General features: G+C 45.9%; 1 protein-coding gene across 1 annotated transcript; it reads left to right on the top strand.

Moving 5' to 3' along the window:
* Nucleotides 1-314: 314 nt before the first annotated feature.
* On the top strand, nucleotides 315-16,066 carry LOC310770808 (gonadotropin-releasing hormone II receptor-like; the record flags this gene model as incomplete). The annotated part of the gene is made up of 4 exons (XM_083631853.1): nucleotides 315-411; nucleotides 719-1,185; nucleotides 10,199-10,400; nucleotides 15,666-16,066. 4 exons carry the CDS (start codon nucleotides 315-317, stop codon nucleotides 16,064-16,066), a joined length of 1,167 nt encoding a protein of 388 aa, XP_083487979.1.
* Nucleotides 16,067-25,399: the final 9,333 nt, after the last annotated feature.

Here is a 25,399-nt window from a genome sequence, read left to right as displayed (position 1 = left end):
GTTCCCACATTGGGTGACACTAGAACGAGCATTTGATTGGTTTTTGCAATAGCACTGCCTAGCGTTTAAATTTTCATGAAAGTATGACCGAGTTGACGCTGCCAACAAACAGAATCGTGTTCAGAAGAAAAAATATTTAGTTCATATGAAAAAATCATCTAAACTTTCAAAGAGGATTGATCATTTCAAACACTAAAGCAAATGTCGGCCCTCGGCCGACCACCTATGTGTTGACCGGTTAGAAATGTTTTCTTTCATGTTTCTGTAGTTTGATAAAGAAGTTATGTTTCCTATCTTGTCTTCTTCTTGGAAGGATGTCAGGGAACTGGTCCCTCCTGAGGACATTCTCTCTGGCCCCGCCCCCTGGCTCACTGGCCCCGCCCACCCCCACCAGTGGCATCATATCGCCAGGTAATTATTATATGATAATTGGATTACTAAATTTGACTTTACTTATATTAACCATATTGTGATATACATTAGTATGTTTCAAAACTAACCCCTGTGACTATCGTGAAATTGATTTCAACCGTATCATCCAGCCCCAGTATACCCTGTTTGTTCTGCTCTCTTTCCTCCCCCCTCCTCCCTTCCCCCTGCTCTTTCCCTTCTCTCTCCTCTCTCTCCCTTCTCTCCCCCCCTGTCTCTATCTAATATAAGATTGTTAAATCCCTGAGACATGCTTGTGAATTGGAGCTATACAAATAAACTTGACTTGAAACGCCTCCCGCTCCCCCTCGGCCGACAGATTGGGAGGCACCCAGCTTCACGTGCGCCGCACAGTTCCGGGTGGGCGCCACCTGCCTGCTCTTCCTGTTCGCTGCCTGCAGTAACCTCGCCCTATTGGCCAGCGTGTGGCGGGGGCGTGGCCGGCGCCTGGCCTCCCACTTGCGGCCGCTCATGGTCAGCCTGGCGTCGGCCGACCTGATGATGACGTTGGTGGTGATGCCTCTGGACGCCGTGTGGAATGTGACAGTGCAGTGGTATGCCGGCACAGCCGCCTGCAAGCTGCTGTGCTTCCTCAAGCTGTTCGCCATGCACTCCTCCGCGTTCATCCTGGTGGTCATCAGCCTGGACCGCCACCATGCCATCCTGCACCCACTGCATGCTCTGAGCGCACACCGCAGGAACCGCCGCATGCTCGCGCTCGCCTGGAGCCTCAGCCTGCTGCTCGCATCACCACAGGTACGAGGGCAGGGGATGACAGGTGGAGAAGAGTCAGAGAAGAGTCAGAGCATCATGTCACTGCTAGGTAGAACACTGAACTGGAGTCAGAGAGGAGCCAGGGAAGCACCTGTCACAGCCAGAGAGAACACTGCACTGGAGTCAGCGAAAAGCCAGGGCATCATCTGTCACTGCCAGCTTAGTCTCGCTAGCCAGCCTCTCTTCCTTTCTGTCAGAGAGTCTGGCGTCGCAGGTTTCCATTGTGGGATTGCGAAAAAAATGCTCTGTTTGGGTTAACCAATCAGCCTCGTCTTGGGCGGTGCTTAGCGTTAGTGCCCTTGGAAATATAGTTTCGGGGTGGAACTTGTGCCGAGCAGGCCTTCTTTATTGCACAATCCAAATTTTCTTCAAAACTTGCCATTTTCAGCGTGTAGCAACGAGTTAGCCTGTAGGTTTCTGCCATTAGCTTTCTACGCTAGCTAGTTAGCGTTCGGCGGGAGCATTACAGCGACACACATGGGAGCGGAAGCCGCTCTGATTGACATATGGTCGGAGCCAATGAACAGAGCGTGACAGAGCTTGCAAGCGGGGGAGCGGATATCCTGCTGCCACCGAAACAGCCGCTCGAATGGGAGAGCAGCTTTAGAGCAGGGGCGGGCTGATCCCTGTTGCCTGTTTCCACAGCGCCAGACTCTCTGACAGAAAGGAAGAGAGGCTGGCTAGCGAGACTACTGCCAGCTAGAACACAACACTGGAGTCAGAGAACAGCCAGGGCATCACCTGTCACAACGAGATAGAACACTGCACTGGACCTAAACTGCATTAGTTTTATTCTCACGCCTGCATCCATTTTGTTTGTAACCTTCAGTCTGATATTTTTCTTAATGTCTACAAAATTGCTGAATATTTCATGTTGTTGCAGTACTGCAGTGCTGACACAGCAGAAAACACAGCCAGTGCCACAGTTAAACAGACACAGCCAGTGCCACAATTAGGCAATTTGTGCTGCATGAATGTTGCAAATATTGATCTCTCTCTCTCTCTGAAAAATTTAATATTATGGATAGCATGTTGCTGCTGCTGCCGCCGCGCAGTCACCAACTTATCATTTATTTTTACTGTCGGACTCGAATGTGTGCATATATCTGAGCCTATAGACTCGAGCCTTCCCTCATGCAGTCTGTCAATGAAGTCTCACAACCTCGAGATATTGTGGTTTGCACTCGCCGACTTTACGCATACGAGCGGGGAACATAGGATCCTTTTTCGGGAGCGGGGAACATAGGACCCGGGGAACATGGGACCCTTTTTCGGGAGCGGGGAACATAGGACCTGGGGAACATAGAACCCTTTTTAGCAGGAGCGGGGAACATAGAACCCGGGGAACATAGAACCGGGGGAACATAGGCATGACCCCTTTAGTAATATCATCTTCACACACGAGGACCACTTTTATGAGTTTTGAAGCTTTTACGTGCCGTTAAAAGGGCGGCTAGCTAGCAAACGGCTAAATGAGACTACACTGTTGAGTCGATGGGGATATATACGTCAATAACGTCACCACTTCAAAGGACGAACACGGAAATTCTCTTTCCCTCACCTGGTTCAGCCCGTTCAGCCCGGGGTAATCAGTGCACACATCAACAACAGTCTAGGTTGAGTGCTGACGTGAGCCTATGCGACAGTGTGTAGTTCTGGATTAGCTTAGCTCAAGCTTTTTACTTCTAGGGCTCGCATTTACACTACAAAACTCATGAAAGTGGTCCTCATGTGTGAAGATTATCCGACTGAACTCTGGTTCACGTTTGATTAAGCTTTCCTTGCCCAGAGACCTTATTTGAAGCATCGCGGCAAAAACCCATTCAAAAATCCCATAGACAGAAACAGTGAAGAACCAGGAAGTCCGGGACTTCCGCGTTCTGACTACAAAAATACGTCATCCCTGCGGCTCTCTATTGGTGATCTCCAGTAAACCAATCACATTCTTACATTACATTACATTACATTACGTCATTTGGCAGACGCTTTTATCCAAAGCGACTTACAATAACACATTTTTTGTCAGCAATAGAGCAATCAACTATGGAGCACAGTCTATGACAACTACAACTTCTGAAGGAACAGTGGTACAAGTTTAGGTTAGTGGTACAAGTTTAGGTTATTTCTTTTTTTTTTTTTTTTAATAAAGAAAGAGAGAGAACGAAGTTAGATCAAGAAGGGCCCAGATGGAGCCTGAAAAGGTGTGTCTTTAGTCTTTTCCGAAAGGGACGAGAAGAGTCGAGATCGGGATGAGCGACTTTTGAGCCCCCGTAGTGAAGGAGGGGCGAGGCGACCTGCACTGGTGGAGGAGCGAAGGGAGCGCTGAGAGGTTTGGAACCTGACCATAGATTGCAGGTACAGGGGAGCTGACTGGTGTACTGCCCTGTAGGCCAGTACCAGTGTCTTGAATTTGATGCGGGCCGAGATGTGACGTGAGAGAATTTGGGTTGGTTGAATACCAGACGGGCTGCAGCGTTCTGAATGAGCTGAAGCGGTCGGATGTCGGTGGCAGGTAGGCCGGCCAGGAGCACGTTGCAGGGTCCAGGCGGGAGGAGACAAGAGACTGGACCAGGAGTTGAGTCGCTTCTCTTGTGAGAAAGGGACAGATTTTGAGGATGTTGTAGAGAGAGAACCTAAAGGAGCGTGCTGTAGCAGCTATGTTGGCTGAGCAAGACAGCTGGTTGTCAAGGATCACCCCAAGGTTCTTAGCTGTTTGGGAGGGAAGTACAGTGGTGTTGTCAATGGAGATAGAGAGATCTGCGAGAGGGCAGTCTTTTCCTGGGAGGAAGAGTAGCTCTGTCTTACCAAGGTTGAGCTTGAGGTGGTGGGCAGACATCCAGTCGCCAATGTCTTTGAGGCATGCAGAGATGCGAGCCTCGATTTGAGTGTCGGAGGGGGGGAAGGAAAGGAAAAGCTGGGTGTCATCAGCATAGCAGTGATAAGAAAAGCCATGAGAAGAGATCACATAGGCAAGAGATCTGATATAGAGAAGGAAAAGTAAGGGGCCCAGGACTGAGCCCTGGGGGACACCGGTGGTAAGAAGACAGGATCTTGAGAGGGACCCTCTCCATGAGACCTGGTATGAGTGGTTCGAGAGGTAGGAAGCAAACCAGGAGAGTGCAGAACCTGAAATGCCGAGGTCAGACAGAGTGGAAAGAAGGATTTGGTGGTTGACTGTATCGAAGGCAGCAGACAGGTCAAGGAGGACAAGAACAGAGGAGAGGGATGAGGCCTTAGCAGTGTGAAGGGCCTCTGTGACAGCAAGAAGAGCTGTCTCAGTGGAGTGAGAAGCCTTGAAACCGGACTGTAGAGGGTCCAGGAGGTCATTTTGGGAGAGATAGAGAGAAAGTTGTTCGGACGCTGCTCGTTCGAGGCTTTTGGAAAGGAATGAGAGAAGAGAGACAGGTCTGTAGTTGTGAATAGCAATAGGGTCAAGGGAGGGTTTCTTGAGCAGAGGCTTGACTCTTGCAGTCTTTAGAGCAAGTGGAACAAGACCAGAGGACAGAGAGGAGTTAATGAAGGTAGTGAGGAAGGGAGATATGTTAGGTGAGATGGTTTAGAGGAGAGAGGAAGGGATAGGATCAAGGGGGCAGTAAGTGGCTCGGTTCGAGCTGATGAGTTTAAGCACTTCATCGGGAGAGAGGGGAGAGAAGGAAGGAAATCCAGGGACAGGGGGCCGAGGAGCAGGATTGGAGTCGGGAGTGTTAGTGAGGGTGCCTGGAGGATGGAAGGAGGAGCTGATGTCATCCACCTTTTTAGTAAAGAAGGTTACAAAATCATCAGCAGAGAGGGAGGAGGGAGGGGGAGGGGAGGGAGGGTTGAGGAGCGTGGAGAAGGTGGAGAACAGTTTACTGGGGTTGGATGCAGAGGACTGGATTTCAGAGATGAAGAAGGAGGTTTTTGCTTTGGAGACAGCAGCGGTGAAGTTGGAGTGGATAAGGTGGTAGGAAGAGAGGTCATCATCATCATCATCATCATCATCATCATTCTTCCCTTCCAAGCTCCGATCCACGGAGCGACTCCAGTCCGGTTGCGAAAAGCCCTAGAAGCAAAAACCATGTAAGTCAGGAGGGGATGAGAAGATGACTGGGAAAGATGTGAAAGAGAGAGTGAGAGAGGGGGAGAGAGAGTGAGACAGACAGAGAGAGGGAGTGAGAGAGAGAGGGGGGAGAGAGAGAGAGTGAGATAGCGGCAGAGAGAGTGATTGAGAGGGAGAGGGAGAGAATGAGTGAGAGAGAGAATGCAAGTGAGTGAAAGAGAGAGAGAGAGTCTGTATCAGACGAGCATGCAGACACAACTGAGAGTTGCTTTGGAAAGGCATGTCCAGCAAAATAGGATAACGCCGTGGTTGCATCCCCGGCGCACTGAATAAGGCTTGGTTTTGAAAAGCGTTGACCGCAAAATTAACGCCCGTTGGGAAGACCGCTTTAGGCTGGTATTTAAGGCCGAAACGCCCATTCTGGCATATTCTGGCACTGCGCCACGCCTCTTCAGCGTAAAGCGCTTTTCGGGGCGTAAAAACATGACGGTATCTTCCCGAGTCAGCGGTAGGCAGGCGTAAATCGTGTTTTTTGCGTTTAAAGCCAGTTTAGCGCCTAAGGCCATTTTAAAGCCTGGGGGGAAATAGAGCCCAGAGTCTGTGCCACTGGGTCTGTCTGTGCCCTCAGGGGTATGCTGCATTAATATTACCCCTTTGGGCATTTATTTTCCTTTGTAATGTATCTCATCCTAATCTATGATTGGTCGAAAAACACATGCAATTCACAACAGTGAAGCCTCAACCACCCTCACCAATCACTATTTGGTTGTTGATTGGATAGATTGGTAAGATTGACATTATATTGTCCAATGATGAATGAGTCTCAAATCTCAATGCTTGAATCCAGCTCCATTTGTCCTCTCGCCTACTAGGAAGTGATGACATCATGATTCCACTTTACTGTGATGACCTGACAGTAATAGATAGATTTACACGACAGTAGCAGCATATTATATTTTCCCCTTCTTATGTAGCCTATTTTTTTTTTTATCAAGCAGTAAGTTAGCTCACAAGCCAGACAGTCATTGCATTGCATTACGAGTTTGGAGCGGGTGGTGCGCGCGGAGACGGAAATCTAAAAAATTCACCAGCTTCTTGCAACAGTTGTAACCTAAGCCAGTGGTTTTTAAAGTGGGGTCCCCAGCTAAAAGGGGGGATAATCTATTTTCACCATAATTCCATCCATAAGTAACACAATCTAAGCTAGAAGTGTCACTAAGCTAATAATAACCATAACAGCACAAATAATTGACAAAACGGCTTTGTAACTTTTAGACTGAAGAAAAAGAAGGTAGTTTGTGGATATTAGTGGGGTTGTGGGCCAATCTAAAAAGGGCTTAACACATAGCAGTAACAGACACAGTGGGCCCTATCATGGCAAAAGTGGTAATTTAGCACTTGCGCCGGGCGCAGTGCAAATTAATGGGCATTCACAAGTCATCTGCTATTCTCCGTGCCCCGCAAAATCTCACCTGCGTGCAGCGCAAACAGGTTTTCGGCAGTCATAACCACCTGAATTATTCACAGGTGTGGCCTGGCAATGCCTGGTCATTACATCAATCAAACCAATTATCTCCATGCGTAATTTGGAGATCTCACAACAACCATCGCATCATATACCTGTTAAAAACATTTGATGCAATTCGTGTTCTTTTGTTGACTGGAAAAAAGAACCGTATTTGCAATGGGGAAACAGGGACATTTGATTGACAATAATATTGCAAGTAGGCAGCATGTTTGTGGCTCTTTACATGTGATAAAAGTTTTTCAGTGAATAATAGTTGATTGCCTCACTGAATAATCTGCTGTTACCCATTTTAGCAGCAGAATTTGATGTTCTGGTGTTTGTATTTTAATGGGACATTGTGCGTAATGACGTATCCAAAAGGAATTCCCCTGCACTGCAGCACGGAGAATAATGGTGCGCTCAAACGCAGCAGGGTATTTTTGCGCTAAGAGCTGTTTAAGAGCTGCTTTTAGGTGCTCTTAAAATTGCGTGCATGCAGGCGCGGACTGCATAATCGGGCGCTTCGGGCAGATGCCCGGTGGCCTGGCCTGGCATGGCCTGCAATTTTATTTTTTTTATTTTTTTTGTGCAGGCCAAGCCACTCACTGAACAGCAGGCCAGTATGTATAAGTGTTCCTAGTTGCGCAGATTGCAAGCAGGCAGGGAGGAATGAGTGAACTTTTCAGTCAGAAGCTGCTGAGACCCCAGCGTGGGTGGGCGGGGCTTGCTGTTCAATGCTGCCAAAATGGAGAAGAAAAGAGGTGCAGAGTAACGTAACATGTCACATCACGTTAGCATTATATTCACCAAATCTTGCTTCAAACGGCCCAAATTTTTCGCGGGCGACCTTTGGTCGCTGGCATGTGTTGGCCTGGCCTGCATGGTATCTAATGCCCGGCCTGAATTATGGTCCCAGTCCACCCCTGCGTGCATGCAAAGAATTTGCGGCATGCTGACAATAGCAGAAGGCAAGCATTTTGCGGGGGCACGCCTGGTTTGGCATGGGGCATGCCCACGGCCCACACCTGTGTCTGTGCTCAGACCCTGGTGCAAAACTGGCTGGTATCATGGCCAAAGTGCAAAATGACACTTGCGGGAGGCAGACGATAGCATAAGACACAGGGAAGATAGCATAAGAGCCATGCAAACCGGTGTGTAAGCGATAGCGCCTGAACGACGATAGGGCCCAGTACCTCAGTAACACACAGAGGTAAACAGAGATCTGAGAGAGAAGTCAGGACTCAAAACATGACATGAGTAAGTGAAGACCAGCCGGAGCTGCCGACATGACATTCCGGCGAAATTATTCTGAGATAATAAAAAATATCTCTAATATAATAAAGATAATTAGAAATTAAAGCAGCTATGAGGAACTTTCATTTTGTGTTGATTTTAGTGGCCCCTGTGAACAAAAGTGGTCATGTTCTCCCAGAATGAAGATTGCAATTTTCCTGAACACCGAGGCTCCTCCTGCCGTCTCCAGCCTTGGAAGTCAAGCAGGCTCAGCGAGCCTCCCCCTCTGTTTGATTTACTGCATAAGGTTGACGTTATTGGTTTATTCAAATTACAACCAGTTTCACACGGACGTAACACAGGACGGACACGTATGTGCCTGACCAGCAGAGGTGAATGCAGTAATGGGCCTGGATGGGCCAGTGCCCACATTTCTCATTGGCCCGCCCAGCCAAGTTTGATCAAAACAGACCCATCCGCACATCACGCGCTGACAGCTGAATGCAGCTGAATCCAATGTCAAGCATGATAGAGGCATAGATGTGCCTCCCGCGCCCCCGACAGTTTCCCTGCACCTGTGTCTACAATATAAGCACATTTCTAAAGAGTTAGATGTGATTTCCCCGCATGTGTAGAACCACAATCATTATGATTCCTCTGATACCTGCAGTCGCCAGCTGCTTCTTTTCACCTGACAGCGAGGATTTTCAGGGGCAGGACGTAGCGCGTGGGAGGATCACGCTATTCAACCAGTTCTCCTCCCCCGTACAGGTGCCCCGACCGACCAGAGGAGGTGCTAGTGCAGTGACCAGGACTCATATGATACCCCACTGGCTTACCAGTTACCACCCACAAACACAGCCAATTGTGTCCGTAGGAATGCCTGACCAAGCCAGAAGTAACGCTACCGGGAATTGAACGGCGGGTCTCTGCGGTGGTAGGCGAGTGTTTTTAGACAGACACCCCCTAAGTCCCACGTTTCAGCCAGGTGAATTATTATATTTCCCTGTTCACCTTTAGCTCGCCTCCCCACAGTCTGGACTGGAGGACTGTGTCTGCCTTTTGTTTTCATCCCTTAATTTAGCATTAGCCTAATGCTCAAGAAAAACAGGTAGGCTAACAAAGGCCAAATCCCTTTAAGAATGTGCTTGTTGCTTGGATTGAAAGATTAAATGTGTGTAAGCCCCCTGCAGCTAGCTGGAGCTAGCAGTGCCTATTGGTTTAAATGAGGAATGCTAACAACGTTAAGAAGGCAGTTTAAGGAAGCTGAATGTAGAAACATTTCCACCTAATGTCCTGTTGTTTTTTTCATTTACATTCATAATTTAATCAGTACTCCAGTGGTTCTCAACGTGGTGTCCGGGGACCACCTGGGCTCCTTGACGGGGTTCTAGGGGGTCTCCACCTAACTGATAAATTGTTAAACTTCACCATTATTTAATTTATCAGAAGTGAACAGTTAGAGAATGTAGAAGGTTTTGATCACAGATATGATACAAATATTTCAGTACAAATAACAATATATCATGAAATTGGGATCCATACAGTGGCAGCCACCTCGAATTGCTGCTCCCAATACGATACCAAAGAAGTACAAGATACCAAAGAAGTTCCCCACGGGGACAATAAAGTATCTACTACTACTACTACTAAGTGAACTTTGTTACACCATATGCTTTAGAAAAACTAAGGATATCTATAGGGTGGGTGATAAATAATATCACAATATTTCAGGGTATTTCTGCGATAACAATATTCTTGACGATATGACAAAATAAAATGTACACATTTTCTTTCGGGGACCATGCCCCCGGACCCCCTTAGAGGGGCCGAGGTCCACCCAACATAGTCACTAAATGCTGTGGGAAAGACTGATGACTATAAGAATTTTTGATGATATGAATATGAACTTTAATGATATCGACAAGGATAGGATATGGCACACCCCTACTATATGGTTTATTAAGAGGTTGAATGTTGAATTGGTTTAAGTTATGTTAAGTTAAGTTTAAGTATATTAAGTTAAGTTTCTGTTTTATCTTTGTTTAATCCGTCAAGGATCAGCTGGGAATTCAAGGTGGCTGCATCTGTAGCTCTAATGTGAATTAGGGGTCTTCTCATCCAACCAAATTATGATTGACCAACAGTAAGAAGGTCAGAGGTCACGGGAGAGGAAGTAGAAAGATTTATGACTCGCTGAACTTCCTGTTCCCCAGCTGTTTATTTTCCGGGCAATCAAGGCGGAGGGCGTGGACTTCACGCAGTGCGCCACGCATGGCAGCTTCAGCCGCCACTGGCAGGAGACGTTCTACAACATGTTCCACTTCGTCACACTGTATGTCCTCCCCCTGCTGGTCATGAGCTGTTGCTACAGCCGCATCCTCATACAGATCAACCGCCAGCACCGCAACAACAAAGGTACTCCAACCCCAACCTAAACTTAAACCTGAGGCCTATACCACGAAGCAAGATTAGTTGCTTAGCGAGGTAACTTCAGGTTTAACCCTGGGTTTGCCGTGCTACAATGCTAGTTAACTTCTTACCGAGATATATTTCCATAGCAACTTATGCTTCATAGTTAACCTGGTTAAGTTGCAAGTATAAGATTAAACCTTAAAAGGCACCGCCCACGAACCAATGAGCTTCCTGGAAAAGGAGAGAAGAGTCTTTTGCGACCGCCAGCCCAAGACCCATTTAATCATACGTCTCCAAAGCGCACCGTGTGCGCAACAGAGATGCTGAACTTTGGTGGCGAAATCAAGCAAGCTGAATAATTTATGCATTGAGACAATCTGCAATTTTTGCCAGCCCTCCTTTCTGTGATTATTATTGCCTTTGGTTTGTATTACATATTTGAATTCTTCATATTTCCTTAAAGGGGCCCTATTATGCATTTCTTAATTTTAGTCCAACTTGCTGACTTCTCCAAGTCCTCATTTTGGTTTGGTCCGTGTAGCCTTTGCTAGGAGAGGCACACTATAGTCACAAGCATTTGGGAAGTTAGCTAACTAGCTACATTAGCTGTTGTGTTGTGGCTTGAGTGTGAAGCTCCCCCGGGCAGGGCGGGGAGCTGTAAAACAATTATATAAACGAGCAAGGGATTGTCAAAACGAATTTGACCATCGATAACAAACGTGACTTGGGCGTAACAAGCAAGGCTATCAATTGATATATCAACATCCCCCTAGCTATCTATCCCCTAGATCCGCTCGGCCGGGACATTTCCTTCGGCGGCTGGCCGAGCAACGAGCAGGGCATCACGTTCTGCTGCCAAACACAAAAACTCCTCGCGCTGCCCTCCTGGAGTATTTTCCGGAGGGTGCGGGTTCAAGGACAGGACCTAAAACAGAGCGTTTCATACAGAGGCTGAACTGAATGGGGCAGTGAGAGCCAGTACAAGATAAACTGAGTTTTTTCAACTATGAATGATGCAATAAGTTACTCTACTGGAGGCCAACAATAAAATAATAATACATTATATTAGCAAAATATGGGCCCTTTAAGATTATGGTTTGTTCCTCCAGCGTGGAGTATTCATTTTTATTTGCTCCCAAGCACGTTTGACCCTGCCGATTGCAGCTGAACGCTGCGTGGAGAAATATCACTAAATCACCTGCGTAAAAAGGTTACCATAAACATCTCCAAAGCGCACTAAGGTGCGCTGTGTGCAACGGAGCTGCTATTTTTATAGGCTATTTTTTTATTGAATGAAAACTACACCCGCACCGTGTTGATTGTCTGTTTCTAACGTTAAATCTATGATCTAAATATGCCTACGGATTTAGGAAATTTAGACTGAGTTTACACTCCTACTCACAAAAAATATTTATTTATTTATTGAGTAGACCTATATTAATCTGCTGTATAGGCACTAGGCAGAAACGGCAGCAGAAATCAAATGACTGATGTGAATAAAAGTGGTAACTTTAGACAGTCCTTCAGTAACAGACTCATATCCAACACAGAGTTTCATTGGCAAATCGCGTCCCTTCGTCGGAGTCTCACTCCTAACTTTGGCTGAAACTTGGCAGCCCTGATGTTGTGATTGGTCAGACGCCGGAGAGAACGCCCTTTTTATGTGCACGTGCTCTCAGCTTGATTCGAAAAACCTGGATCCACTTACCGAATTGATAACCATCATCGTGGTACGGGTTAGCTTGATTCAATGATCTGGTTAAGCCAAACCAGATCAAGGGACAGATCCTGGATCTGCTTATCCTGCAGTCGTAGTATGGGCCCCCGGACCCACCACTGCAACAACAAAGGTAACTCAACACTAACCTTAAAGGGGCCATATTATGCTTTTCTTAATTTTGTATCATATTTATGCTGTTACAATGTTGGATGGTCGTATTAAACATGGACTAAGCTTCAAATAAATAGGTGAAAGTGTTCGATTGTTACCCCCATGAAACCCCTCCCCCACCATGAATTTACGTCCTACATGAGATGGCACGTGATTTGTGCGAGAGCCACGGGTCTAGGTGATGTCAGATAGTCCTTGTTGCCTTGCCAACCTGGCTGTCAGACTGGGACTTGTCTAGCAAACACACCAGTTAGTCTCATGGAATTCTCAAGGGATTCAGGACCGCAAAAGCAAGGAGACGACTTGGAAGTGAGCAAGGATGTAGGACTGAAGTGGTAAGTTCTGAAAATATGTGTCTCATTCCAGCATCGGTTGTACTGCGAACCAACCTAGCTGTGCTAGGAAGTGTTAAGTAACGTTAGCGTTTGCTATATAGCCTAAGGTGACCAGATTTCCCAAATGAAAATCGGGGACATTTTGTGGTCTGCTAGGGGGGCCCAGGGGGGGCTGTGCCCCCCGGCTTTTAGAAAATTGTGTACATTTTACAGTAAAATGTATAAATCTGGTGCACTTTGAGAGCAAAAGTAAGAGGCTAGATCTATGAAGAACTTTGTGATTTTGAAACAATTGAAAAAGAAGCAGTGGTTACTAATGGTTACTAGTTATCTGGCACATTTTACCACAAATTAGACAGCCTTGGTATGGGAAATAGGCTACTGGTGTATTGTGTAGAGTGGCAGGAACATAAAGAGGGACAACTTCTCTCTTTGACCTCACCAACTGGTGGATAATTTATTTCCACAAAACAAAAACATTACAGTAGTGATTTATTACCTCAGTAAACACTTTCCTTGAGTTTAGGGTGTCGCTCACCAGTTTCAAGTATTCAATGGCCACATGACCATATTAACTGCTAATTTAATATTAAATGCTGACAAAATAATTTAAAAAAACATGTTAATACTAAAAGGCTATTTTAATGATTAAAATTGTAATCTAGAGATAAATATGACCTATTGTGTTAATTTAAACCAGGGGTTATCAAAGTTTTGATGGCTGAAGGCCAATTTAGGGAACAGTAGGCTAATGACTGGATAACAATGATCCATCGCCAATCATGTTAAAAATTTACATTTTTTTCAATGGAGTTTGGTGTACATAAAAACGTTACTGACTTCTCTGCAAAAACGTTAGTTACTGCACTTACTTACCAGATAGTTTTACTGTACTTTTAACTAGCTATTCAAAACAACTTGGATGGATAACCCGCTGAATGGGGTCCGGTAAACAAGGACGGTAGCAAAAGCAGCAAGCAGACGCCGCCTCTCGTTCGCCACCTCTGGGGCTTCGGTTGCGGGCGGCTGGGTCCTGGGAAAACCACGGCACGGGCAGAGGGAGAACATCTACTCTGTGATCTACTCTGTCACACACAGGCAGCACTTTGCACAACGTGCACAAGCACAACGACAGGCTTTTGTGGTGCCGCAAATGCTCTGTTATCGAGTTTCTTGCCAGTATTATTATTTGACTTTGTGGCCAAAATCGGGGACAGCTCCAGCCGGGGACAGAGCACCGAAATCGGGGACTGTCCCCGAAAATCGGGGACGTCTGGTCACCCTAATATAGCCTCACAGCTGCTTTCATCTAACACAACTGATATAATAGCTGGAATGACGAAGACACACATTTTCAGAACTTGTAACGTTAGTCCTACTTGCTGACTTCTCCAAGTCCTCATTTTTGTTTGGTCCGTAGCCTTTGCTAGGAGAGGCCCAGCTAAGTCACAAGGATTTGAGAATTTAGCTAACCAGCTACGTTAGCTGTTGTTTTGTTTGGTTTGTTTTTGTAACCTTGTTAAAAAAATCAGCGACGTTTTAAACAGCTGAAAATAGCATAAAATGGGAGCTTTAATCGTTTTGACATTTTGTTCAGTTGTGGCTTGAATGTGACTAGTGTGGAGCTCCCGCAGGTGGGGCGTAACGTTACGGCGGCCATGGTAAGTGATGCCCTGCTCGGCCAGCCGCCGAAGGAAGTGTCCCGGCGCAGCCCGGGCCTAGCGGAGCTGTTGATAGCTAGGGGGATGTTGATAGATCAATTGATAGCTTGCTTGCCAAGTCACGTTTTTCCTCGATGGTAAAATTCGTTTTGACAATCCGTTGCTCATTGATATAATAGTTTTACAACTACCAAATTTAGTAGCCAAAGTAGAGATCGCCTGTCTGTTTCTGTTATGCATGACTATCTATCTATCGATCTATCTATCTATCTATCTATCTATCTATCTATCTATCTATCTATCTATCTATCTATCTATCTATCTATCTATCTATCTAGACCAGTGGTCTCCAACCACGGGCCACGGCCCGGTACCAAATGCGTTGCGGCCCGGTCAAAAATAAATAAATAAATAAATAAAAAGAAATAAATAAACATAGGCTATAATATTATAGGCTGTGTGTGGTAGTTGAAACATATTCAAGTTGATGTTTATTTATGTTTGTAGTTGAAACAAAAACATAAATACTGTAGGCTACATACAGCACAACACAAAAGGCTGTTATTTACCCTGGTGAGTAAATATATATGTAACTAAAACCATTAAAATTGACAACCGGTCCCTGACTTTTTTTTCCTTGTATCTACCGGTCCTTGGGACAAAAAAGGTTGGGAACCCCTGATCTAGACCACACATGTGCCCCGCGATGGAATTGCATTTTTTATTCTTTTTTTTTACAGTGCACCTGAACGCAACATGCAAGATACCCGCTGAATAAGTGTCCAAATGTTCATGTCATTCTGGCCAATACTCCACTTCTGTTATAGCATTTCAGTCTGGAATATGGAATATCTTTCAATAATCTTTATGACTAAAAGGCTAAAAGTAATCTTATGTGTAAGAAATGACTGTTCTACATTGAAGTAGAAATTTTAATAATTAACTTGTTGGTTTTGGATTTATTTAGCTTCAGGAGTGCATTTTTGTGTCAACACAGGCTTTGAGAATCCCGGGCCACTTACTGATACTTATGCTTAAATTAACCCACTCATATTCAGGTTTATTTCAAGAAAAACATTTCGGCTAGTGGAAATTCTAATTGGCTGGTAACTTTAAAATCTAGCAGCCATATTGGCAGGTGGTCAAAAAAGTTAATTTCAAGCCCTGCAGGGAGAGCAGGTGATGACATAGGAGTGAGTGAGAAAAGGATCAAATATTGGAGGTTAAGATTGAATAATGACATCACAACTGTTCATTTAAAATGAGTTATTTCTCTAAACCTGGCCTCAAATGCCCCAAATCGAGGGCGAGGACATTTTATTGTGGCCCTCTCTATCATCAAAGTTGCCCAACCCTGATCTAACCAGTCTCCCTCTCTCAGCAGGTGAGTCCTACCTGAGGCGGAGCGGCACTGACATGATCCCTAAGGCTCGTCTGAAGACTCTGAAGATGACCATCATCATCGTGGCTTCCTTCGTGGTGTGCTGGACTCCATACTACCTGCTGGGGGTGTGGTACTGGTTCCAGCCGGAGATGCTGCGTGTCACGCCTGAGTCTGTGCATCACGCCCTGTTTGTGTTCGGGAACCTGAACACGTGCTGCGACCCCGTCATCTACGGCTTCTACACGCCCTCCTTCAGGGCTGACCTCACCGCATGCTGCAGGCGAGGGCGTAGCGCTGGACCCTCGCCGCGCTCTCCCGACCGGCTGTCCGCCCCGCAGGGTCCTCACAGTGGGGAGCAGGACTCTGACCAAGGGGCAACTTCCACGGCTGAAAAATGAAGCCAATGCCGAAGTGTTTTAAACCTAAACAGGGGGTGAATCCACTGACTGAAAAAATAAGTATGATTGTATAGAGGTCAATGGAAAAATGACCCTACTTCTCACATGATTTATGACCTCAGTAAACACTAATAATACTAAACAAATTTCATAACTCATGGTCCCATTTAGAGAAAAAAAGACAATAAAGCAGACTTTGCTTTGGGGCGTGATGGACAGGTCGCCTGTCCAGTGATCGCACAGCTCGCCAATTAGGGACCAATAGCAAGCGGCTCTGTGGGGAAACCCCTGGTCTCACGCTAGCTGCTTCTGGCTCCAAATAACCAAGATGGCGAGGTTTCAAAATAGGAGGCCACAACCCAATGGGTGATGTCACGGTGGCTACATCTAGGCCTATATTTCTATACAGTCTATGAGTCGGATGCCACCAGCATCAACCAGGCGGGAGGAGCTGCGGTCTGACTTATTTCAGTAGATGTACCACTGAAACGTAGCCTCTTTACCAGGTGGCTGCTGGCTGGTCCCAGTCCACCATAGACTCAGAGTCGATGTTCCACGGTTCTGTTCAGTGCAGGACAGGAACGGACATTCCAGACAGTAAGACTGTGAGCTGGGCTGAAGTTTCTCCCTCTGCTTGAGTCAGACTGGATGATCTCACTGGTACTCTGTGAACGCTAGAAGAAGCAGTGAGACTGCTGACATCTGAGTTGAAAATGATCTGTAATGATTTACAGCGCATGCATTGGTCTGTGAGCTTCCTGGCAGATAAACCAGTACCGTAAAGGCTAGAAAAGCATGTGCCGGTTAAAATAGAAACGCTCCGTGAAATGTAACAATTCTCAATGATTTGTAGGTTATAGGGCTCGGCCCGGATAGGACGGCGTCTGGGTCCGGATGCGGACTGGAATCCGGACTTTGAGGATCGCTACTCTATGCACTGCCTTGTAGCACCTATACATGTCGTGTCAACCCACCCTCATTCCCAAGGCATCAAATTCCTCAGCTTTGTTATGGCCCTCTCCGTCTGATACTGAGGTACAAGTTGTCCTTTAGCACCCTCTGCATCTGATACTGAGGTAAAAGCTGTCCATTAGCCCCCTCGGCCTCTGTTACTGAGGTAGAAGCTGTACTTAAGCCCCCTCTCCGTCTAATCCTGAGGTAGAAGCTGTCCTTTAGCGCCCTCTGCATCTGATCCTGAGGTAGATGCTGTCCTTTAGTGCCCTCTGCATCTGATCCTGAGGTAGATGCTGTCCTTTAGTGCCCTCTGCATCTGATCCTGAGGTAGATGCTGTCCTTTAGTGCCCTCTGCATCTGATCCTGAGGTAGAAGCTGTCATTTAGCGGCCTCTGCGTCTAATACTGTGGTACAAGCGGTCCTTTAGCCCCCTCTGCGTCTGATCCTGAGGTACAAGCTGTCCTTTAGTGCCCTCTGCATCTAATACAGAGGTACAACTTGTACCTCAGTATCAGACGCAGAGGGCGTTAAAGGACAGCTTGTATCTCAATACTTGTACGTACAAGCTGTCCTCTAGCACCCTCTGCGTCTGATACTGAGGTATAAGCTGTCCTTTAGCGCCCTCTGTGTCTGATATTGAGGTACAAGCTGTCCTTTAACGCCCTCTGCGTCTGATACTGAGGTACAAGCTGTCCTTTAGTGCCCTCTGCATCTGATACTGAGGTACAAGCTGTCCTTTAGTTTAGTGCCCTCTGCATCTGATACAGAGGTACAAGCTGTCCTTTAGTGCCCTCTGCATCTGATACTGAGGTACAAGCTGTCCTTTAGTGCCCTCTGCATCTGATACAGAGGTACAAGCTGTCCTTTAGTGCCCTCTGCATCTGATACTGAGGTACAAGCTGTCCTTTAGTGCCCTCTGCATCTGATACTGAGGTACAAGCTGGCCTTTAGCACCCTCTGCGTCTGATATTGAGGTACAAGCTGTCCTTTAGCACCCTCTGCGTCTGATACTGAGGTACAAGCTGGCCTTTAGCACCCTCTGCGTCTGATACTGAGGTACAAGCTGTCCTTTAGTGCCCTCTGCATCTGATACTGAGGTACAAGCTGGCCTTTAGCACCCTCTGCGTCTGATACTGAGGTACAAGCTGTCCTTTAGTGCCCTCTGCATCTGATACTGAGGTACAAGCTGGCCTTTAGCACCCTCTGCGTCTGATATTGAGGTACAAGCTGTCCTTTAGTGCCCTCTGCATCTGATACAGAGGTACAAGCTGTCCTTTAGTGCGCTGCCCTCTGTGTCTGATACTGAGGTACAAGCTGTCCTTTACTGCCCTCTGCATCTGATACAGAGGTACAAGCTGTCCACTAGCACCCTCTGCGTCTGATACTGAGGTACAAGCTGTCCTTTTGTGCCTTCTGTGTCTGCTACTTTGGTAACAAGTTGTCCTTTAGCATCTGGGGAAGGTGGAAACTGTCCTTTAGCGTCTGTATTAGACACATGCAAGAAACGCTCGCGCTCGCCGTCCATTCAGAAATCGACGCCATGGGACTGTGACAAAATGAAAATGGTGAAAAAGGAGGGAGACACGCACATCCAAAACCCAAAGTTGGGGCAGGTGCTGAGCTGAAGTAGAACAGTGAGACAAAAATAATAAAAACTACTCGCGCTCCTTTTCTCCAGATTTAATGGTGGTAACGCGTTTCGAGCTACATGCTCTTCATCAGACAAGACATTGTGTCTATTGGATTTATACCTTAGACACAATGTCACCTAAAGGCCTCAATGAGGAGATGGATATCCGCCCCTTTCTGTGACACTTTTCGATTTTTATTTCTATTTTTGTCCTGTTATCACAGGAACTTGGTTGTATTCAAACTTGCTTCTTTGCCCTCTTTAATGTCCTCTTTAAAATGTAAAACGTTTTTTGGCCCTTAACTGGTATTGCCACCGGCACCTAGACTATCAGACGCCTTTGGCAGGTCCCCCCTTACCTGTCCTGACTGTGCTGGGGAATATTTGGTCTATTTCAGACCATTGTATTTGCCCATTTTCCACTTTGTCCCTTTGGATAATAGTATTTGTATGTTTTTAAAATGGTTTCTTTCCACTATGATTGGTGGGTCAGGTTGACATGTCTAGACTTTTTCTCTTAGAGTGAATTTTAGTGATTCATTTCTATATTTCCATTGTTAATGGTAGATGGGATTTGTTGCTGTTTTCTCTACACCTGGTGTGCATATGTATTTTCCTTCTCTCACACCGTCAATTACACAGGTGTCTGTCATCCCACCTGATTTCATCATGTGACTGCATCATGTGACACTTGATCACTATATCTGGTATGTCTGGTATTCAACCAACCCAAATTCTCTCATGTCACTCCCCTCTTCCGGGACCTTCACTGGCTTCCCATCTCTGCACGCATTAAATTCAAAACACTGGTTCTGGCCTACAGGGCAGTACACCAGACAGCCCCTCTATACTTACAATCTATGGTCAGGCTCCAAAGCTCTCACCGTTCCCTCCGCTCCTCCACCAGTGCAGGACGCCTCGCCCCCCCTCCGCTACGGGGGCTCAAAAGTCGCTCATCCCGTTCCCGACTCTTCTCGTCCCTGGCACCTCAATGGTGGAACGAGCTTCCACCTTCGGTCACGACGGCCGAATCACTGCCGATCTTTCGGAAAAGACTAAAGACTCACCTTTTCAGGCCCCATCTGGGCCCTTCTTGAACTAACTTCTTGAACTAACTTCTTTCTCTCTCTCAAAAAAAAAAAAAAAATCTAAACTAACCTAAACTAAACTTGTACCACTATTCCTTACAGAAGTTGTAGTTGTCATAGACTGTGTTGCATAGCTGATTGCTCTATTGCTGACAAAAATGTGTTATTGTAATTCGCTTTGGATAAAAGCCTCTGCCAAATCACGTAATGTAATGTAATATCTATGAGGGCGTCCTGTACTGTCTTGTCTGATGAAGAGCATGTAGCTCGAAACGCGTTACCACAAATAAATCTGGAGAAAAGGAGCTCTGCGGTGTGCGAGTAGTTTTTATTATTTTTGTCAAAATGAAAATGGTGGCCAGTAAGGGCGTTGTGGTCAGGGTCTATATGCTTTTGGCGCCAGAGACCCGGGTTCGATCCCCAGCGTGTTCAAAGTCTACATTTCAACCGTAAGCCACATAAGTCACAGCCCAAATCATTTCTCTAACCTTAACAAAGTTGTTTTGTTGTCTAACCATAACTGTTAGACAAGTTGTTGCCCGTCTTGTGGCGTATCCAGTGCCGCCAAGGGGTCGTGACAAAGGCAACGGAATTTGACACCGTGGGAATGAGAAGGGGTTGATCATGTCGGAGCAGATCTTAGCTTTAATGCTCTTACTCTCGTTATTCTCCTCTGACTAGATCCTTGCTTGTGTTGTATCAAATCTCATGTGTACGTTACTTTTGATAAAAGCCGAATGGGAAATTGTAATTGTAACAACAGAATACAGTTTTTCATAAGGATCGGACAGCATTGAAATCCAGTATAATATTGTACAAAAGGCCCAGCTGTCTCTGCTGTCTGCTCTGTCTCGGCCCAACCAGCAGGGCCAACCAGGAGACACCTTTACTCAATTAGCTCTGATTGAGACTGGCCCTATAACACTGCAGTCCACACAGAGAAATAGGTTGGTCAAACAAAGCCACATTGCTGTCTCTCTTCCTGAATACCTGATTAGCGTGGGTGAAGAACAAATTGTGAATTTCCTTTGTTATTCTAAAACCCTTTGAACCGCTTTAAGTTAAGGTTGTTGCTGGTAAAGTTAAGGACCATGATCCTTGTACCGCAAAGCCTTGACACTCATCAAAATCTAACTATGTGATGAAAGAGCTATTGCTGACTGTAAACACTGATTGACAAAAAACAGTAGGATGACGGCAAAACTTTATTTTCGTGCTCAGAACCAATGGATCTTTTGAATTAAGTAAAAAGTATTTAGTGCCACATGGGTCGGAACAGGATGAAACAAAAATGGCTTCATCTTGTGGCCTATTGTTTCATGTAGGCTGCGCGCAGTGTGGCTGTGGCCTAGTTTGATAGTGTTTGGCATTCCATTTTTGGCTTGTGTATTTTGTGTGCTGGTTGTTTGTCTGACTGCCAGGGACCTTTGCTATTTACTAATATACATCTAGCCCCCTGAACATGACTGATGATCTGTCTGCCCAATTTAATCTGATGTACACTATATATCTTATCTATCTATCTATCTATCTGTCTATCGTATTAATACATAAACTGTATTGATAATACCAATCAATACACAACACACTGCTCTGTATCAGCACAGTGTTTTGTCTGCTCATTCACATTCTGCTATGTGCGTGCGTGAGTGCTTGTGTGTGTCAGTGTATATGAATGTGATGTATACTGTATATAATATCTGGCTGTCGCGTTCTCATGGCAACAAGCTATTTCCCAGTCCAACATAGACTGTTTAATAAGTGGACGTAATCTGGGAACTCAGTTTGTAAATTAATTTAAACCTGCATTCTTTCGAATGACCAGCAGGGGGAAGCTCAAGGCTGCAAAATAAATCGGCTCGTACACAGGTCGCTGTTCTTTTCACACCACACAACTGTCTGTCTTATAATCAGGATGTGTCGTTGTGGTTTTCACACTATGACTGAGCTGCAACAGGGGATCACACATTACAAGATATCTCACCAGGAGAATCCCTGCAGTCCACAAACACAGTCTAGTCTCACACCGGCTATACAGTATTATTTCTAAACATGCTGCACATTGATGAGTCATTCTCCAAAATTGGTTCAATGTCAGATTTATTAAGTTAGAGTTATTAAAGGAGAATTCCGGCTTTTTACAAACTGGACCTTATTTCTAGCTTTATTTATGCTTTTTAAAGAATGGCTTTGCCGATTATCAACCCACTTTGTATCATTATAATGTCGTTAATATAAGCAGATGGGCAGTGTTTACCTTCGCTATAGATCCTCCATTTGTCCTGCTTGCGGAAACTCCGCCCCCGCCAGCTGCAAATCTTTAAGGCTCATTAAGGCTCTTGATGCGATTCTCCATGGATGTGCGCATACTTAAAAAAATAAAAAATAAACACCCCTGGAAGCCTCTGGCAACAGCATAGACAACTTCATAGAGTCCCCATTGTGATGAGGCCATAATGTATATGACATCACTGATGATGTCACAATGTCTATGATGTGATTGGATTGTGGATGTTGATTGCGTTTGTGTCTTCTTCTGTGGTGTTTTATGGCAGTTGTTGGCATCCTTTTCCTTTATGTTGCATTATCACCTCCTTCTGGATTTATCCATTCACTCTTTCCCTACATTCTGTCCCTCAAACTTGTGTTCGTTCGGAATCCACCCTATACTGATTGTGTCACAATGTATGACATCACTGATGATGTCATACATGAGGGAAGGGATGGTGGTGATGTAGTGCGGGGGGATTTTTCTTCTTCTTCTTTTTTGCACGGAGACCGGCTTACTACTATGTGTGTGCCAGATTTGAAAACAGGCCATGTTGAGACAGCAATGGTCTCTGCATAAAACGGCAAAGCCAGAATAAAGTGAGCCAGAATAACATCAACACTTAGCCCTTGTTCATTATGACGCCGATCGTAAGCAGAACTGAAGCTTGAAGCAGGCACAAGCTGAACCTTACTGTTCACACAAGAAGCCTTCTCTTTTCCTCTCAGCGCCTACTCTCGCACCTTGAACCCGCCCACAACTCCCATTGACGGAAGAGGGTGTGTGTGTGAAGTGATGTGACCCAACTGGAAATGATGTCACGCAATTGCTCAACTGTAATGTGATCAGGCAGTTGTGATGTAGTCACCTAAGATGTAGTCACCTCACCTGTATCGCTGTAGTGCCCCCCATGGGCAGATTCTTTATTTTTACATGGTGACCGGCTTACCGGGGTGGTGTGTGCCAAATTTGAAAACTTTTCACCAATCAGACACTGAGCTAATGCCATTTACAATCAGCGTATAAGAATAAGAAATAAGAATCTGGACAAAAACAATAGGTTTCCAAGCATTTGCTGTGAATACCTAATAATAATAAATATTAATAATAATTTGCATGGATAAGAAGCAATTCCTGGCCTTCATTGCCGTGGTTATAAACTGTGCTGCTGGTTTGAGTGGGAAGACGGAGAGGAATGGGATCGGGCTTGACGCTGTTAAGAGGTTCCTTGATGAGGTGGACGTATCTGGAGCAGAGGTAGATAAAATACTGAGGGGTGCATTTGGGCAAACTCAGACAATTGGATCTGGGTGAGAAGAGGAAGAATATTCCCTAACTGTGAGGCACAAATGTGCCTCAAGGCATCCAGTCTGCCGCAAAGCCATTAGAAGAAGAAGAAGATCAGTATCGTAATAATGGCTCTGGGTTCTGAGTGTGAAGGGGTATGGTACCCGATTCTTGTCAGATCCCTGAAAAGTGTTTTGGAGGCAATCGAGGCAACGGTGCACCTTGCAACAGATCCACACACACGCCCATCCGTACGCCCATCCGTACGCACACACACACACACACACACACACACACACACACACACACACACACACAATCCAATCCAATCCACTTTATTTATAAAGCACATTTAAAACAACAGAGTTGACCAAAGTGCTGTACACTCAAACAAAAATAGCAGTGACAAAAGAAAATACTCAGCACAGACAAATAAGACAGAAGTTAAAATAGTGACAAAAAACAGAAAGTAGAAAAAATGCGACTCCCATACTAGGTTCTAATTAAACGCCAAGTCGTAAAAATGTGTTTTGAGGCGAGATTTAAAGATGGGCAGTGTAGGGGCCAGCCTAACATGCAGCGGGAGCTCGTTCCACAGTTTGGGGGCTGCAACTGCAAAGGCGCGATCTCCCCTGAGCTTGAGCCTTGCCTTCTGGACGGCCAGAAGAGACTGGTCAGCGGACCTGAGTGACCTAGTCGGGGCATACGGAATTAAAAGCTCAGAGAGATAGGTTGGGGCTAGTCCATTTAGCGATTTAAAAGCAAACAATAAAATAAAATGGATTCTAAAACGAACAGGCAGCCAGTGGAGGGAGGCCAGTACAGGGGTGATGTGTTCACGCTTGTGAGTTCCTGTTAAAAGGCGAGCTGCAGCGTTTTGGACCAGCTGTAAGCGTGAGAGGGAGGCCTGGCTCACCCCAACATAAAGGGCGTTGCAATAGTCGAGTCGCTCGAGATAAAAGCATGAATACGTTTTTCCAGGTCATAAAAGGTTAAAAAAGGCTTGATCAACTCTCATCAAGTCAGTACACAGGCCAGCGGCAGGAAAGTCTCGCGGGACTTGAAGAGAGTTGGTGACACTGACCCGAAATGAGGAAATGGGATCCCTGTAAAGACTGCTGTAAATAGCCCGGGGGAGATTGGCAGTGTGATGTGTCTTTAGGGATCATATAATCACGATATGAGTCGAAAACGGGAAAATGTCTATTTACATGGAGGAACAGCACGCTGCCATGTGGCCCCGACGGAGCTCAATTCTAGGACTGGCTTGGACACTATTGATCTCCAAACAACGCGTAGGAGGCACAAAAACGCTGGGGAGAACACTGGGTGAGTCATCAGATAATAATTAATGTGAGGAGAGGGCTCCAGGTTAAAAAAAGACAGAAATTCTCATTTAAATTCTAGCCTATTTCAATAGCCTATCAGAACTGTCCACTCGGGTTAAGCTATTGTTGCATGGTGCAATTGCAGGGAGAGAGGTTACTGTATAGCCTCCTGGTCGGTGTTGTGCCAAAAAGTGATTTGCTGCCAGAAACTGATTTCGCTCCGCGGGACCGCGCACAGCGCTGCCTCAGTGCCTCTACCCACCCTGTGAGCCCCATGACCGCCGAGTTTTGCACCCCCGCCGAGAATTGCATCCCCACCTACCGGGAGCCTATTGTAATGATTTTTACGGAAACTTAACTGTTTAAAAATGATATAATTGTCTGGGTAGACGTGATCTCCAAGCCAGGGGGTCTGTCCTGGCTCATAGAGACCGACTTTGAAGCATTAGATCCGCGTGGAGGTGATGACTTCCATGCTTGGGGCGCTCTTCTGGCTCATGGAAGCCGACTTTGGTGTTTAAAATCCGGGTACAGAGGACCTCGAGACCTGGGGATCTCTCCTGGCTTTATGGAGGGGGGTGCAAATCTCGGCAGTTTGTACCTGCCGAGATTTGCATCCCTGTTTTTAAGTTAAAACAGTCCCAAAATATGGTGGGGGTGCAATTCTCGGCGGGGGTGCAAAACTCGGCATGACACCGGCCCTAGGCTCCTAGACACCCAGTGCACTGACCCACTCCCAACACCCAGCCTGCCTAAATCAAGGTGTTTTTTCTGCAA

The sequence above is a fragment of the Poromitra crassiceps genome, assembly GCF_964638095.1.
Source record: "Poromitra crassiceps genome assembly, chromosome: 2".
NCBI classification, from domain to species: Eukaryota; Metazoa; Chordata; class Actinopteri; order Beryciformes; family Melamphaidae; genus Poromitra; species Poromitra crassiceps.
Note: the sequence above shows the minus strand (reverse complement) of the source record. Positions and strands in the feature narration are given on the sequence as shown.